The sequence below is a fragment of the Cardiocondyla obscurior genome, linkage group LG08 (genome assembly GCF_019399895.1).
Source record: "Cardiocondyla obscurior isolate alpha-2009 linkage group LG08, Cobs3.1, whole genome shotgun sequence".
Taxonomy (NCBI): Eukaryota; Metazoa; Arthropoda; class Insecta; order Hymenoptera; family Formicidae; genus Cardiocondyla; species Cardiocondyla obscurior.
The window spans coordinates 2,138,486-2,152,277 of NC_091871.1; the positions used below are offsets into that span (position 1 = coordinate 2,138,486).

A 13,792-nucleotide genomic window follows, 5' to 3' on the forward strand; every position below is an offset into this window, starting at 1 on the left:
CAACTATTTTTTTTTATTTCTTTATTTTTTATTTTTTTTTTATAGCAATTTTGATCGAGACGGCGCGGTGATTTACAACGAAAGAGATTGGAATTTGTTTTCGAATGAAGTCTCGCGAAGTGAGATAAGTTCATTTTCAGACTAACAATAATTGCCGCTCGTGTATATCTCGAAGGCCCGATAAAATTCTGCGGTTGAATGAGAAATTTGATAATTCTCGCTCTCGCATTCGTACTGCAATTCTGCCGCGAAATCGCGTGTTTGCGCGATTTTCTGTCTCTTTTTCTTCTTCTTTCTCTCTTTTTTTTTTTTTTACCACAAAGCCGATTTATCGAAACCGATAGCCGATGGAGCCAATGAGTCGTCTTAAACGGAACTGTATATCTCGATCCTAGGCTCCGCGAGGCTTATCTCTGCTCCAGATACTCGCGAGAAGACATTAATGCCCGACGCTATCTCAACGACTTTGCTTTCTCGATATTTGTATCGTTCTCGTTTACATCGCACACACGTACATTTATATATATATATATATATGCTATGCCGATGGCGTCAAGTAAAAACTCAAGCATTAAATCACTCGACAGACAGTTTAAAATAAACGATCTTGCTGAAGCGCGTTACAATCTAGAGCTGGAGTCTCTACTTTTTCACGACCGTCTCGTTTTCAGAACAGTTATCATTTCCAAATTATTCACTAATAATAACATTAAAAAGCGCAACAATTTCTAAAAAAAAAAAAAAATTAAATTTTTATTTTTATTTTTTACACACAAAAAAAACGTTTTTCTAAAATTTCCTTTCTTATTTTTTTTATTTATTATTATAATTATTATTTAATTACTTACGGTAAATAATAGAAGAATAAATTCACAACAGCACATTTGACGAACTTGTTAAAAGCAAATACTGATGTAATAAGCCGATTTTCATGATATGATACTTATGAAATTTAGTCGTGTATCGAAAACGAACGCTCGTATAATGACGGTAGACGACGACGACGACGTAAAAATTCTACCACTCTAGCCGGCAATCTGGTACAATGGATTTTGAAGAGTGTAATTTTCGTCGGCACACAACAATGGCCATACCTACCTACCACGCTGTATAATCTCATCGTCCGCGCGGTTCTAATTTTCCGCGCGTCATGGGAATCCCCGCGACTCGGTAAAGTGCTCGAGATCCCTTGTCTTCAATTAAAAGAAACAATGTTATTTTTTCTCCCCCTTAATATTCAGAAACTTCGACGATCAAATTTTCTTAATTATCATATAATTTTAAGAATTAATATTTTATGAATTTCACTTACTTTTTCACTTAAATTTTAACAACTGCCAAAATCTTTACATATCTTTAACACATTTTTTTTCTTACATTAAAAAAATTACCATAAAAAAAGTAGAACGTAATGTACATATTCAGTTTTTAAAATTGGAAATAATTCGGGACGAATCGGAGAGAATCGAGCAAAGCATTTTGTTGCACGCTACCTTTTCGAATCAACCTTTCTCAGGATCCGGTCCCACCCCCGAGAGCTTTGTCTCGAATACGATAAATTCAGTTTGCGCGTTTACACGGAAAAGCACGGCCGGCATTAATCAGCGACGGCGAGTACCGAGTGTTAAAAGCCGTTCGGGAAGGCTAACACTTCCGTTCCTCCCTCGAGGCCAAAGAAATACTGCTCGCCGTCGCGCGGCGAGGCGGCGCGGGGGTGAGAGCGCGCGGTCCCCTTGATCGTCGATCAAATCGATCCCCGCCGTAAATCGTCCGGGATCGATCCGGGGAACGAGGGGGCGTTGCCGGGGCTCGCCGTGAGCTTGCTCTGCTTCTCTTTGCGCCAGGGCATAGCCGGGCGGCGCGATCCGTTCCGGCGAGGATCGCGGAAGATCCGCGCCCGAGATCCGCGGCTTAATCTGATGTAGAGGCACTTCTTTCCCGAGAGACCCGCCCGTCTGTCGATCCGCTGGTAAGATCCAACCGATAACGTTTCCTACACACCTAATCCCGCCCGTGTCGAGATGATATCGCGTCCCCGAGGTCGCCCCCCTTTCCCCTCCCCCACCCCCTCCCCGTCTGCGCCGTACGCGGCTCTCTTGAGGGTGGCTGATGTCTCGAGATCTCTAATCCCTCGATCGCGATTATACTTGGGAAGCGTCGTTCACGCTGCGACTACATTGTCATTTGTATACGCGATATACACCGAGAGGAGAATCTAATTAGTTTCGGAGCCAACCACACAATTTTATTTCACATTTCAAAGGATAAATACGATAAACTCGATGTCTTCAATAGACCGAGTTTTGAATTTATCATTAGATGTATTATAAAGTTATAGTTCGCGTTCGAGAGAAACTATGTTCCCGCGTGGCAACTCTTTGCACGGCAGTCGGGTATTCCGAAGGGTGAGTCTATTTAACCTTTCGATATTTATTCAAGACACACCTAGACAGGACGAACTTCTAGCTCGATAATCTTGTGTCTTTATCGTTCTTCGTCGCGCTGTTGAAATTTTTACGCATACGGATTCATATAAGTTGTTTCCTGAGTGTCGTCGGTGTCACGCTGTGAAAGATGTCTCGCGTACGCGAAGCGATTTTATCTCGCGGCTCGAATCGGGCAAGTACGAAATAAATTTAAAGGGGGAAGAAAATTAACATAAGCTTAGGTGGACTAATGACTCGAGTAGCGGCGATACCAATGTTCAGATAGCTAGCAAGGACAACGTGACTTCGTATACATTTGAATGGATTATTTCGAGAAGAGAACATAAGTCGACGCTTCAGAAATTAATTAATGTAAAAAGGACAAGAAGATAGAGAAAAGAAAAAGAAACATTACGTTATTTTTCTTCGATAAAATTCATTACATAAACTGAATTGCAAATAAATTATAACGTTTAACCGAAGAAAAAAAAGAAAATTCGTGATAATAAAAATGATTTATTTGATTCTGGAATTTCAACGAAAATTAGTTTGTCAAAGTTACTTTTTTTATTTTATTATATTCGTTTTTCGAAATTATCATGTAGTTAAAATATAAAAAGAAAAAAAAAACTAAATGATAAACTAAGATGAGATTATATTGCTAGGAAAATCGAGCGAGCGTTAAGTCGGATGTGAATTTTTTTTATTTTTTTTTATTCAGAAGTTTTATTTGAGAATTTTATTTCGTCAACGTGTAGAGTATTTATATCCCTTTACATTCTTTTTATGCGCGATCTACGGTTCAGGCTGAACTTGCAGCTGCTTCTTCGAGTCGTTTAGATATTCCTCATTTCTCATTGTGAAAATGTATGTAAGTTGACCTCCCTTTACGTATTCAGATGCATATCGGCTACTTTTTTGGTCGGCCACTCTTTTCACGAAAAGAAAAGACTTCAGACTTCGTACTGAAGCTTTTAACATTTAATGCGTAGCAATTCAGATTTTATTTTATTATCTTACGATTCGGGAGAGTAGTCGCGCGGAACGACAACATCCATTTTTATTAACATATAATTACACGCAATATTTATTTTACCACGCCTTTCGTTAATTTTTTTAATGACTTGTACTGTAGCGATTAAAAATATCACTTTTGATAACGGCTAATACTTGTTGACAGGCTTTAAGATTTATTTTTATTTTATTCAATAAGATTTTTGAAACAAAAAATAATTGACGATTCTTTAAATATAATTTTTTTTTTTTTAAGCACGTAGATTTTTTTTTAATTTCCTAACAATTTTAATTAAACTTAATAGTTAATAAGCAATTAATTTTCAGCGATCTAAACTTTTTGGCTTTCTTAAGAAATCTGTTCTCATGAAACTATTAGTCGATCGTCGGCGCAAGTAGAAAGAGTTTACGTAAAAAAAATTAAAAAAAAAATTTTTTTTTAATGAAAACGAAGGAAAGAGAAAAGAACGAAAAGCGCAGCCGAGGCGATTTCGATTCCCGAGAGCCCCGCGGTGCCCGACAGAGCCGAACATATTCTTTTTTCTTTCACAGTGCTCCGATATTCGATCGATCGGCCGGCTCCGATTGGTCCCTCTCGGATTTTAACCCGTCCCACCGCATCCATAAAGCCGTCCAATCGTCGCGTCGCTTGATAACAGAGGCCATAATTAACGCGACTTGTTAATGAGAGCCGGGACAGTCGACGACGACTGAATGAAAACGGCGCGGACGTTTAGTCGTGGCTCGACCTGATCTCAACGATCATGAGATCGGCGCAAGATCATCTCGTACCGTCTTTATAAACGGGAAATGAATACGGAATATTCGCCCTCGATTCGCAAACGGTGATTAAGTGTGAACCGCATCGAGGCATGGACTGTACAATTTCCGATTCTGAAAATTCTTTATCTCGGTAATATTGAAAGTTAATATCGAAAATCAGCGGCCTTAAAATCGCAATAAATTTAACAGTATTCGGTGAAAGTGACAATATATGACGTGCGATGAAAGGTATTTATGAATCCGGAAACGTCACGCGATAAATACTTAGCGCCGTATTTTTTTAGTTGGAAAAAATATCGGCTAATCGAACAGGAGTGAATTAAAGAGCCATCGAAATTTTTTCCTGATGAAGTGCGGGCAGAATCTCAATAACGAAACGTTTCGATACGACTTAGTGTAGCAAGGACTGTAAGTTCAGATAGTAAGAAGTATATTCTTGCAGAAAAAAAAAAAAAATTAAATACAGTGATTTTATATGGTACTCAACTACTCTTGAACGTAATTATCGCGGACAGAATTATTAGAAGAGAATTCACTAAGAACAAGTAAGGTAAGTTTTTGCCGGTGAATAAAAACACGCGAGTTACTCACATTCTAAATTAAATAAATTAATTCATTATTATTTTAAATTATTTTAAATTATTTTAAATCTCGTTTCGACCACGATCCGAAGTGTTACTTTTATTTTATATTTATAACTTTAATATATTAAAAAAATTTTTTTTTTCCCTTTTTTTACGCAATCCATACGATAATCGTGTGATAACGGCACGCATAAACAGCGTGTCGCAACGTGTCTGTTATTGATGCGATATCGCACCGCGAGAAATTGATGTACAGGGTGTAACATACTAAATGAACTTTATTTCGATGGTAAGCGGAACTTATGACAACGATTAAAAAAAGTTGTTTGCTATGAGACACCCAGTTTACATGTAACTCTGACATGAAAACTCGCGCCCGAGTGATTTTCCCTGAATAATACTCGTAAAACAACTGTATCACATGCACGCGATGTCACGCGATAGCGTCTCAATTTCTCGCGAATTATGCGTCAGCACAACTGCAGCCTCCACGTAACGATTCGCAATTGAAATCGAGTCACCAGCTCGTCTCATTATTATACGAACAACTATTTGTAGTACGACTAATAAAAAAAAAAGAAAAGGAAAAAAAGAAAAAATTAACTTACACGTAGACTGCTTCTCGCTTGGCGCGCAATAATTGTGGAGTATTACGAGAGATATTCCGTAATTACCGCGTATTCCCTATCTTCGTTTAATATGCTACTTTTAATCTCGCTAACTGCACCTTAAAGTGCCCAAATTTTTATAATATAACGATATATTTCACGAAAAGGAGAGATTTTTAGGAAAAAAATTAAAAAAATTATCGCGTCGCTAAAGACTGCAATGCATACTTCGAGAAAGAAGCGAAATAAATAAATAATTAAAAACGTTTCAATAAGCATCTATTATAAAAATTTTTGTAATAAACATAATTTCTTTTATATATATATACCACACTTTTATAACAATTTTTGTAATAAATTTCTTTAAAAAATTCAACAGCAATATTTATTACAAAAAATATTAAACCGTACGCGAAATAAATCAAATCAGCCACATGGCAGAAGTAAAATTAGCACAAATTTCCTAAAGTTTTAATTGTTCCATAGCTAAACTACGGAACGGAAGGCTTCCACGCGGCGTGCATCACTCATAGAATGCATCGCGGCACGAGATTGGTTCTAGCGAGCAACGGTGTGGTATGCATCGCATGTCGCGCGCCGTATAATTAAGCCGCGATATTTCCACCGAATACAAAACATGCAATTATCTCATCCGGATTACAGTACTGCGCTCCCTAATACCGAAATCTCGTACGTACCGCGGCTCGCGAGTAGGAATACCGTCTTGGGCTGGCCGCTGCAATTTTCTGCTCCTTCGTTTCTGGAGCGGCGGAGCAAACGCGGGATATAATTACGGATCTTACGGGGACAGCCATTGAAGTCGAATTAACCGCCGGCATCGCGAATGCAAAGTGCACGCGTACTTGGCTTTTATTCTAAGTACGCATGGAACTTATCCGCGCGTGTAATTATCCTCTAATTTGTACCGGTCCCTCCTCGCTGTGACCCGAAGGACTGCAGGACTGCCATTCGCGTCTCTTTACGTTATGATAATGACGTACGAATATTATTAACGCAACGCGTCATGATTTTAAAGAATCATTAGGCTTGCTTGCGATATTATAGTTTTGAACTTTACACGCTTTTCTGGGAATTGGCGACGTAAAAGTTCCGTTCCCGTTAAAGAAATTATTGGAAACAAAAATTAATAAACGAACGAGTTAGTTAATTAATTATTAACTTTACTTAATTTCTTTCTATTGTTGGTTTTTAGTTAATTTTTTATTTATTTATTTGTATCGTCATGTTTACTTGAATCTGGGAAATATATTACATTAATCGTTTCTAATTATTGTTCCGAATTTTTAATATTAATTTTTATTTTACTTTTTTTTCTATGTAGGTTGAGTTTAGCTAGTTTTTGATTCTCTCTCTCTCTCTCTCGCTCTTTTTTTTTTTTTTTTGGGTCACAATTGGAATAACAAAAAAATAAATTAATAAAATTGCGCCGAGAAATAATATGGATGGCGCAGTTTTGCGCGTATTTCTGCACGTTCGCAGCTGCACGACACACGGATCACAGGGATCTATTTTAGTCCTTGCTACGAATCGCACACGCGGAGGACGCCGCGACAAGTTTTTGCGAAAACCTCATATTTCTCGCGGCGTTCCTTTCGTTCTGCGAGCGTTGTCGACATAATTGACGATTATTCTGCATTTAAATACGCGACGCGCGCTCCTCGCTGAACCCGTCTACTCGTTTTTTTCTCTCTCTCTTCAATTTTTTACCTATAAAAGAAAACTCGTTTCTTGCCGCGTTATCCTTCCCTGCCGCGGTTCTTGCCAATCAAGCTCGAAGAAAGATCGATGGCGATTACCGAGGCGATGATTTTTTGATTAACAACGCGTCTCAACAACTTACATTATTTACAGATAAAAAATTAAACAAAAAAAAAAAGAAACGGAAACCGAGGCAAGTTGCACGATTAAAGTTTTTAAGTAAACACTCGTATCGCAATTTATCCAGTAATTGGATTTTGTTTCGTTGAGGGTTTCTTTACTTTTTGGAATTAACGTCGATATTATAATTAATGATCTGAATATTACAACGTCGAATAATCTGCAATGTAACAGATCGAATTGAAAATAATTGAAAACTGTGATTTTGTCGCGCAACGATTGGTCTCGATCGTAGACACCTGAGAATCTCTCAGCAAAATCGAATTTACGACGAGGACGATTCATTCACCTTCGTAAATTTCTATCAGCTGGCCGCGTGCAACGCTCGCCTGTTGCGTCGCTCGGAAATTACTTTACTTTACTTCACGGTTGCTATAAATTAATTTTAATGATCTACCGGTTGCGATTTATCACGCAAGATCACGTATAACCGGGCCAGTCACTTTTGCCGGTAACTCACGGAGAAGTGTATGCCCTGAGCGATGAACGAGAACGGCCGCGTTTCCGATCGAAGGACCTTTGGCGATCTTAATTTTTTAAAGAGCAGGCGCAGCTAAAATTATTGCAATTAAAAATCCTACGATCGCCTCTGTCACGTTGCAAGGAATCGAAGCCGCGCTTGTACTCTAAACATCGTATCTTCATACTTTTTTTTTACGACAGATTTACGAAGAAGATACGCAAGCAATCGTGAAACATTAATCTACGAGATATACATTTTTCGAGCGCGTCTCTTTCGTTTGTCAAAAAAAAAAAAAAAAAACTAATAATAATTACAAAAGAAATACATTTTTCTCTTCACTTTCTGAACGAGGTTTGAACTTTGCCCGACAAAGAAATCTCGCGTAGTCGTCGTCGTCGATTTTTAAAAATCGACGACGGCAAGACCGCTGTGCGTCAGTGGGGAAATAAAATGGAAATCAAATGACAACGAATGGCTGCCACGGGCATAAATTATCAGCCGCGAGCGAGCAGTATTGTTCCGCGGAATTAATTTCATGCGTGTCGACGTGCGCGCATTTAGTCATTAAATTTCACTTTCGCAGGATGGTGCTGGTGGTGGGCGGGGTGGTGCTGCAGGAAGAGATCCCTGCGGACAGCCGGTCCCTATACGCGGCTCATCCGGTGTACCGCGAAAGCGCGGCCCAGCTGCACTCGATGCCGGCGAAGCTCGTGGGCCCGGTGGGCCTTCTCTACGTTCAACAACGGGAAATGGCTGCGACGCTGCCGCACGACAGTGAGTGCATTTAATCTCGAGTGTCCCGGACGCGCAGCGTAAAACGAAAACGGCCAGACAGATCGTTCAGTTATAAATAGAAAAATAATCTTAACAAGATTAAAATAATCAAATAATTTTTAAAAAAAGTAAAAAAAAAAAAAAAACAGATTGTTAGGCGAGGTCAGAATACATTTATAAAATCACGATCGATGGTCTTCGTTTTACGCTGGGCGCATCTGGGACTCGCTTCAACGAAAAGATGGTCCAGTTTCCACCGTACGACCGTAGTTTTTTTTTTTTTTTCTCAAACCGTTTATCGCATTGTCGGTTACGAGCGGCACGCATGTACGACGTGTGAACGTGTGTCTGCTATCCATTAAGCCCCCGCAAGTTCGTTAGACTCGAATGATTCTGCAGATCATCTCGACAGGAGAAAGAGAGAGACGCGATCTTTTCGCGAGGAGTAATCTCTCGGTATCTGTCAAAGAGAATATGTCACTGATGCAACAGTCACATGATCTTCTCTCGAGTTATCTCTCGAGAAGATATCGAAACGTTACCGGTTACTTTTGCGACGATATCGCGACATTGACGCAATCCGTCAACCTACCAGCTGTGATTACGCTTAATTATGTGAATAAAAGAAAGCAGAAAAAAAAGGAGGAAAAAAGGAAAAAAAAATATTAAAAAAAAAATAAAACAACCGGAGCGAGCGATAAATTAACGGATGCCGAGCATTATTTTGCGCGTTATCGGGACAACTGTAAGTTACAGTCGAATTTTTCCGTTGGTATTACTTCCAAAAATAACTGTTATTACGCTCGCGAGAGCGACGCGGTGAATCTCGCAACGCGGCATATCTTTCCACGTGCTTTGCTCACTCTGGATAAATCTGGTAATTGCTTCGCAATAGAGATTTCCTTATCTTCTTCTCGGAATATATAATAAATCTTTATCGGAAGTCTTCATCGGCGTATAAAAAGTTATCGCGCAAAAAGAGCGATAGTTATTCTCGCGTGTAATGTAACGTTTTACGTTAAGCAGATACGCGAAATCGACAAATTATGATTAAATTATCTACATTTTTTTTTCTTTTTTTTTTCTTTTAAGGATATATTTTTAACTGTTTCATTTTTGCAATTTTTGCCACGCCTCGCGTTGCCATAAATATTTTTTGCGAGACGATAAAAATGCGAGAGAACTTGATTTAATAAATAATAAAATGGATATGGGTTTAAATGTTTCTTTGGATAGATTTTATCTTAACGTCGGTTAGTCTTTATATATATAAATATATACGAATTGGCAGAGGTAACACGCAAAAATCTACCTTACATAATTATGGAAAGTCTCTGCCGCGTCGAGAGAAATAGCTTTAGCGATTCGCGTAGCGCCGTATTCGTTGCTTCTTGCCGATTATTCTTTTTCTTCTTCACAGAGAACGTGAGCATCCTCGGTTCGGACGACATGACCACATGCATAATCGTCGTCGTCAGGCATTCTGGTGAGTATATTTGAAAGTACAATCGTGCTCATTATAAAATAGCTGCCGGTTGCATATAAATGACCCGACCGCTTGCGGCACGACAATGAAAAGAAAAAAAGGTCGGAATAACGCAATGACAAAGCGCGACTGTTTGATCGGTATCGCGTCGCTGGAAAAATATTTAATACGAAACGGAGTGTTGCAGCACTGCCGGTCTTAGCATATGTGACGGATTCTCGGACGAAAGTTATTTCTAGTGGTTTAACAAAAATATACAGAAAGATTTTACACTGCGTGCTACATTTATTCTTGCAAAAGAAAAGTTTGGGCAAAAATTTTTTTTTTAATTATATATCAGATATTTATTTAAACACCAGAGCCTAATTTGCGCAAAGAATTTTTTTTAAGGTTAATTATAATAAAAAAAAAATATTATTGATCTGGTGTCTTAGTCGAGAAAAAAATTATTTGAGATAATAAGTAATTGGTGCTCCGATGTATCGATAAAATTATAAGCAATTTATTGGAAATTATTTCACGAGAGGCCTGCAAAATACTTTGTATAGAATTTTTAAAGTGCGAGAGAAGGAAAGTTAATAAAGAGCCGGGAAAGAGGGAAACGAAAATCTAATCACAGTTTGCTCGTGTCTGACTGTAAATTAGTCGCGGAATTAATGAACAAAAACGTGTGAAAAACATCGCTAAACAAGGACGTGACGCCCGTGATTGTCTTTAGGCTTTCAGTTATACTACTTTTATTTTTTACTTCTCTCGTCCAAACACATGACAGGACCAGTTATCGTTCGCACGAGCGTTGATCACTATTCCGCGATGTAATGGCGACAAATATGTGTAATGTAACGCGCAAAACGTGAGATTACGCTTCTTAAAAAAAATATAAAAATAATGAGAGGCTTAATAGAACCAGTTTCGCCGGAGCACGAAGGAAAAAGTGCTGATTCAGCTTGCGATTCGCGTCCGTATCACAAAGTCATTTAAATGCCTTGCTAATTTTACGATATCAAGTTTAAAGAGCTTCAGGGGAAATAATTGCAATTTATCGAGTTCTCTTTCTCTCTTTCCCGCTTCATAAAGCAGCGAGCTAGTTTTTCACAATTTTTCACGATGTTTCTTAATATCCGCAACGTAAGAGCGTGTTATTACATCTTACAATCTCGTATGTCATCGTTAAATATTAATTAAATATTTATTAAAATTACGTGTACTTCTAATTCAGAAAGCTTTCCTCAATTTTATATTTTTAACTAACACGAATTAATGCGATTTCAAAAATATTTTTTGCGCTATAAGGCCTTCCGCGTCGCGAAGAACCTGCTATATTATCTTATTTCTCCACGAAAACGTTGAATAAGTCCTTCTTAGCTTTCTCCTGCGTTACGATAGCACGTCGCGACGCAAGCTGGGTGTCTCCGATCGTCTTAAGGTTGCGCGTGAATAACGACCGCGGTAGAAAGCGTCCGCGAAAGTACGTAATTAAGTAACTGTTCGTGATATAAAAGTCCCTTTGTTGTGAGCTCTTTCCGTCTGCTCGTCGCAGCTACGTCGTTGACTTTAATGTTTTCAACATTGTCCATCGTTGCTTCTCAATTAATAATACACTAAGCTACTTATGAGTTCAATTACGTATTTATTAATATTTTTTTTTCGTTTTATCTTTAAAACAACGGACGAACGATATTTAGCGGATTGTAATAAACTCTCTGGAAGCGAAGCTTTCGGATTCGTGCAATTTATTTTAAAACATTCTTTTATTTCGATCCGACGATAAATAGCGAGGAGGCTAATCTGTTTGTTTGGAATAATTACTGACCGCAGTGTTTAAACACTCGCAAAGACTGGCCTTCCTTTTAATCGGCACAGTCTTTTCGAAAACGATAAGCATAACGAGTAATCGAAAAGATGATAGCGTGCAAACGATAACTTTATTTGACAGTTAGATATTTCTTTCGATTAGGTTTTTTTTTTGTCTTTTTTTAATTGCGATAAATCTGCCGCCGAGCGTCACCAACGGTATAAATAGTACGCTAAAAAAAAAGTTTTTTTTTTTCTAAGTAGGTTTTTTTATTTTCGCGTTTGATGAGGATTTTTTTTCTTTTTAATTAAATAAATTTTCTTAAAGTTTATGCGTTTCATGAAAATTATTCTATTCATTTTATTCAAGTCGAGTTATTTAATTTTAAATAAATATTCCTGTCATATTAATTGATAATAATTAATATAATATACATTTTCTACTATCTGTTATTGCCCACGCTTTCCCTATCTTTTCTCCACCCTTTTCTTCCTACCTATCTTTTTTTTTCTTATCTAATTACATGTCTAATTAATAATCTTTTATTAATTATTAATCCTGCAATAATTATATATAGCCAAGCATAATGAATCGATCGGGTGCAGGCTTGCATGGTTATTTTACATACTAAGGGCTGCGCGAATATCCTATCTTTCAATATTGAATTTCAGGCTCGGGCGCCGCCGCTCTTGCACACCTTGATGGCTCTGGAACGGAAGACGCCGCGGCAGCGATGATCCAGAGGGTAACGGAACTCGCCCTCGGATATCCCGAAGGCCGCTTGGAACTACAACTAGTTGGCGGCTACTCAGACCCGAGAAATTATTCCGAGGAGCTATTTTACAATATACTTTGTACGTGAAATAACCAGCGATTTCTGACGCGGCAATTCTGCTACTTAATGAAAAATTTTTATTTTTTATTTATATGCGATAAAAGAAATATAGTAAGCTAATTTTTATCCCTATTTATTTTTAAATACAGTAAGCCAATCGTTTCACTTCAAATGGACCAAGTTTAACTTAAATGAGTGCACGTTAAAGTTTATTAAGAAGAGATATAATTATTTTTATTAAAGATTTATTAAACGATTGCCTTGGACGTTCGTGGGATGTTAACTGGACCGATTATTTTCTAGCTGCATTTCACAAGCAACCGGTGGAGATCGATCTGACGCTGTGCTGCGTGGGCGAGTTAAATACAACCGTGAAAGGCGGGATTCACTGGCCGTTGATCTACGGTATCGGGCTAAACGTCAAGACGGGCGAGATCTTTCCCGCGACTTTCCCCGACAAGGGTCCGGAACAGGCGCTGAGGTGCGCCAGACAATTGACCGGGGGTCAGCAGGTGCGATTACGCAACTTTATATTAACGATATTATTTTAGTTGGAAAAATTAAATTACTTGTAAATAAAAAAAAATTGAAATGATTCCGGCTCGACAATATCTTCCGGCGATGAATTTACGTATCATAATCAGCTTTCCAGAAAAATACACACGTGACAGCCACTATTTAGCTGAGATTCAGCATGCGAACACGTAATTCCGAAATTTAAATTATATGCATTAACTCCCCGATAATGTTACTAAGGTCGAAGTCCGAGCATTAAAAGTACGACGCGGTTCTTGGTGTTGAAATGGACTTAAGTGGATCGTACATGTATATTTTGTGCACAGGTTCTGGACATATACGATTGCGCCATGGGACTACTTCGAATCGGCCCGTTCAACTACGACCCCCTGCGCGGCGTGGATCTTTGGTTGGCGCAATCCGATCAATTTATCCTACAGCACTTGTCCACGTCCCCGGAAGTGGAGCAGCCGCACTTCGTATCCCAGGTAACTCGTTTCGCAATGACATAGATAGTTGTCCCAGCTGCTAGCTTCTCCTTAGAAGGTAGCATTGAGACGCAAATCGAATTGCAACGTATTTAATAAACAGCGACGAAATTTCTGTTCT

The 13,792-nt window shown here is 38.5% G+C and overlaps 1 protein-coding gene and 1 long non-coding RNA gene across 4 annotated transcripts in view; one reads left to right on the top strand and one right to left on the bottom strand.

The window, feature by feature from the left end:
* Ntan1 (N-terminal amidohydrolase 1) overlaps positions 1–13,792 on the top strand; it is a 41,140-nt gene that overhangs the window by 24,192 nt on the left and 3,156 nt on the right. The window contains exons 1-6 of one of the 2 annotated variants that reach the window (XM_070660190.1): positions 2,104–4,773; positions 8,361–8,551; positions 9,972–10,037; positions 12,504–12,686; positions 12,971–13,179; positions 13,510–13,671. In XM_070660190.1, coding sequence (XP_070516291.1) covers positions 8,362–8,551; positions 9,972–10,037; positions 12,504–12,686; positions 12,971–13,179; positions 13,510–13,671 — 810 coding nt within the window. In that variant the 5' untranslated portion in view covers positions 2,104–4,773; position 8,361. Of the gene's footprint in view, positions 1–2,103; positions 4,774–8,360; positions 8,552–9,971; positions 10,038–12,503; positions 12,687–12,970; positions 13,180–13,509; positions 13,672–13,792 lie in introns of those variants that run through there. The other variant, XM_070660191.1, reaches the window with a different exon arrangement.
* Positions 1–13,792, bottom strand: part of LOC139104620 (uncharacterized) — a 69,569-nt gene that overhangs the window by 7,269 nt on the left and 48,508 nt on the right. The window lies entirely within an intron of this gene.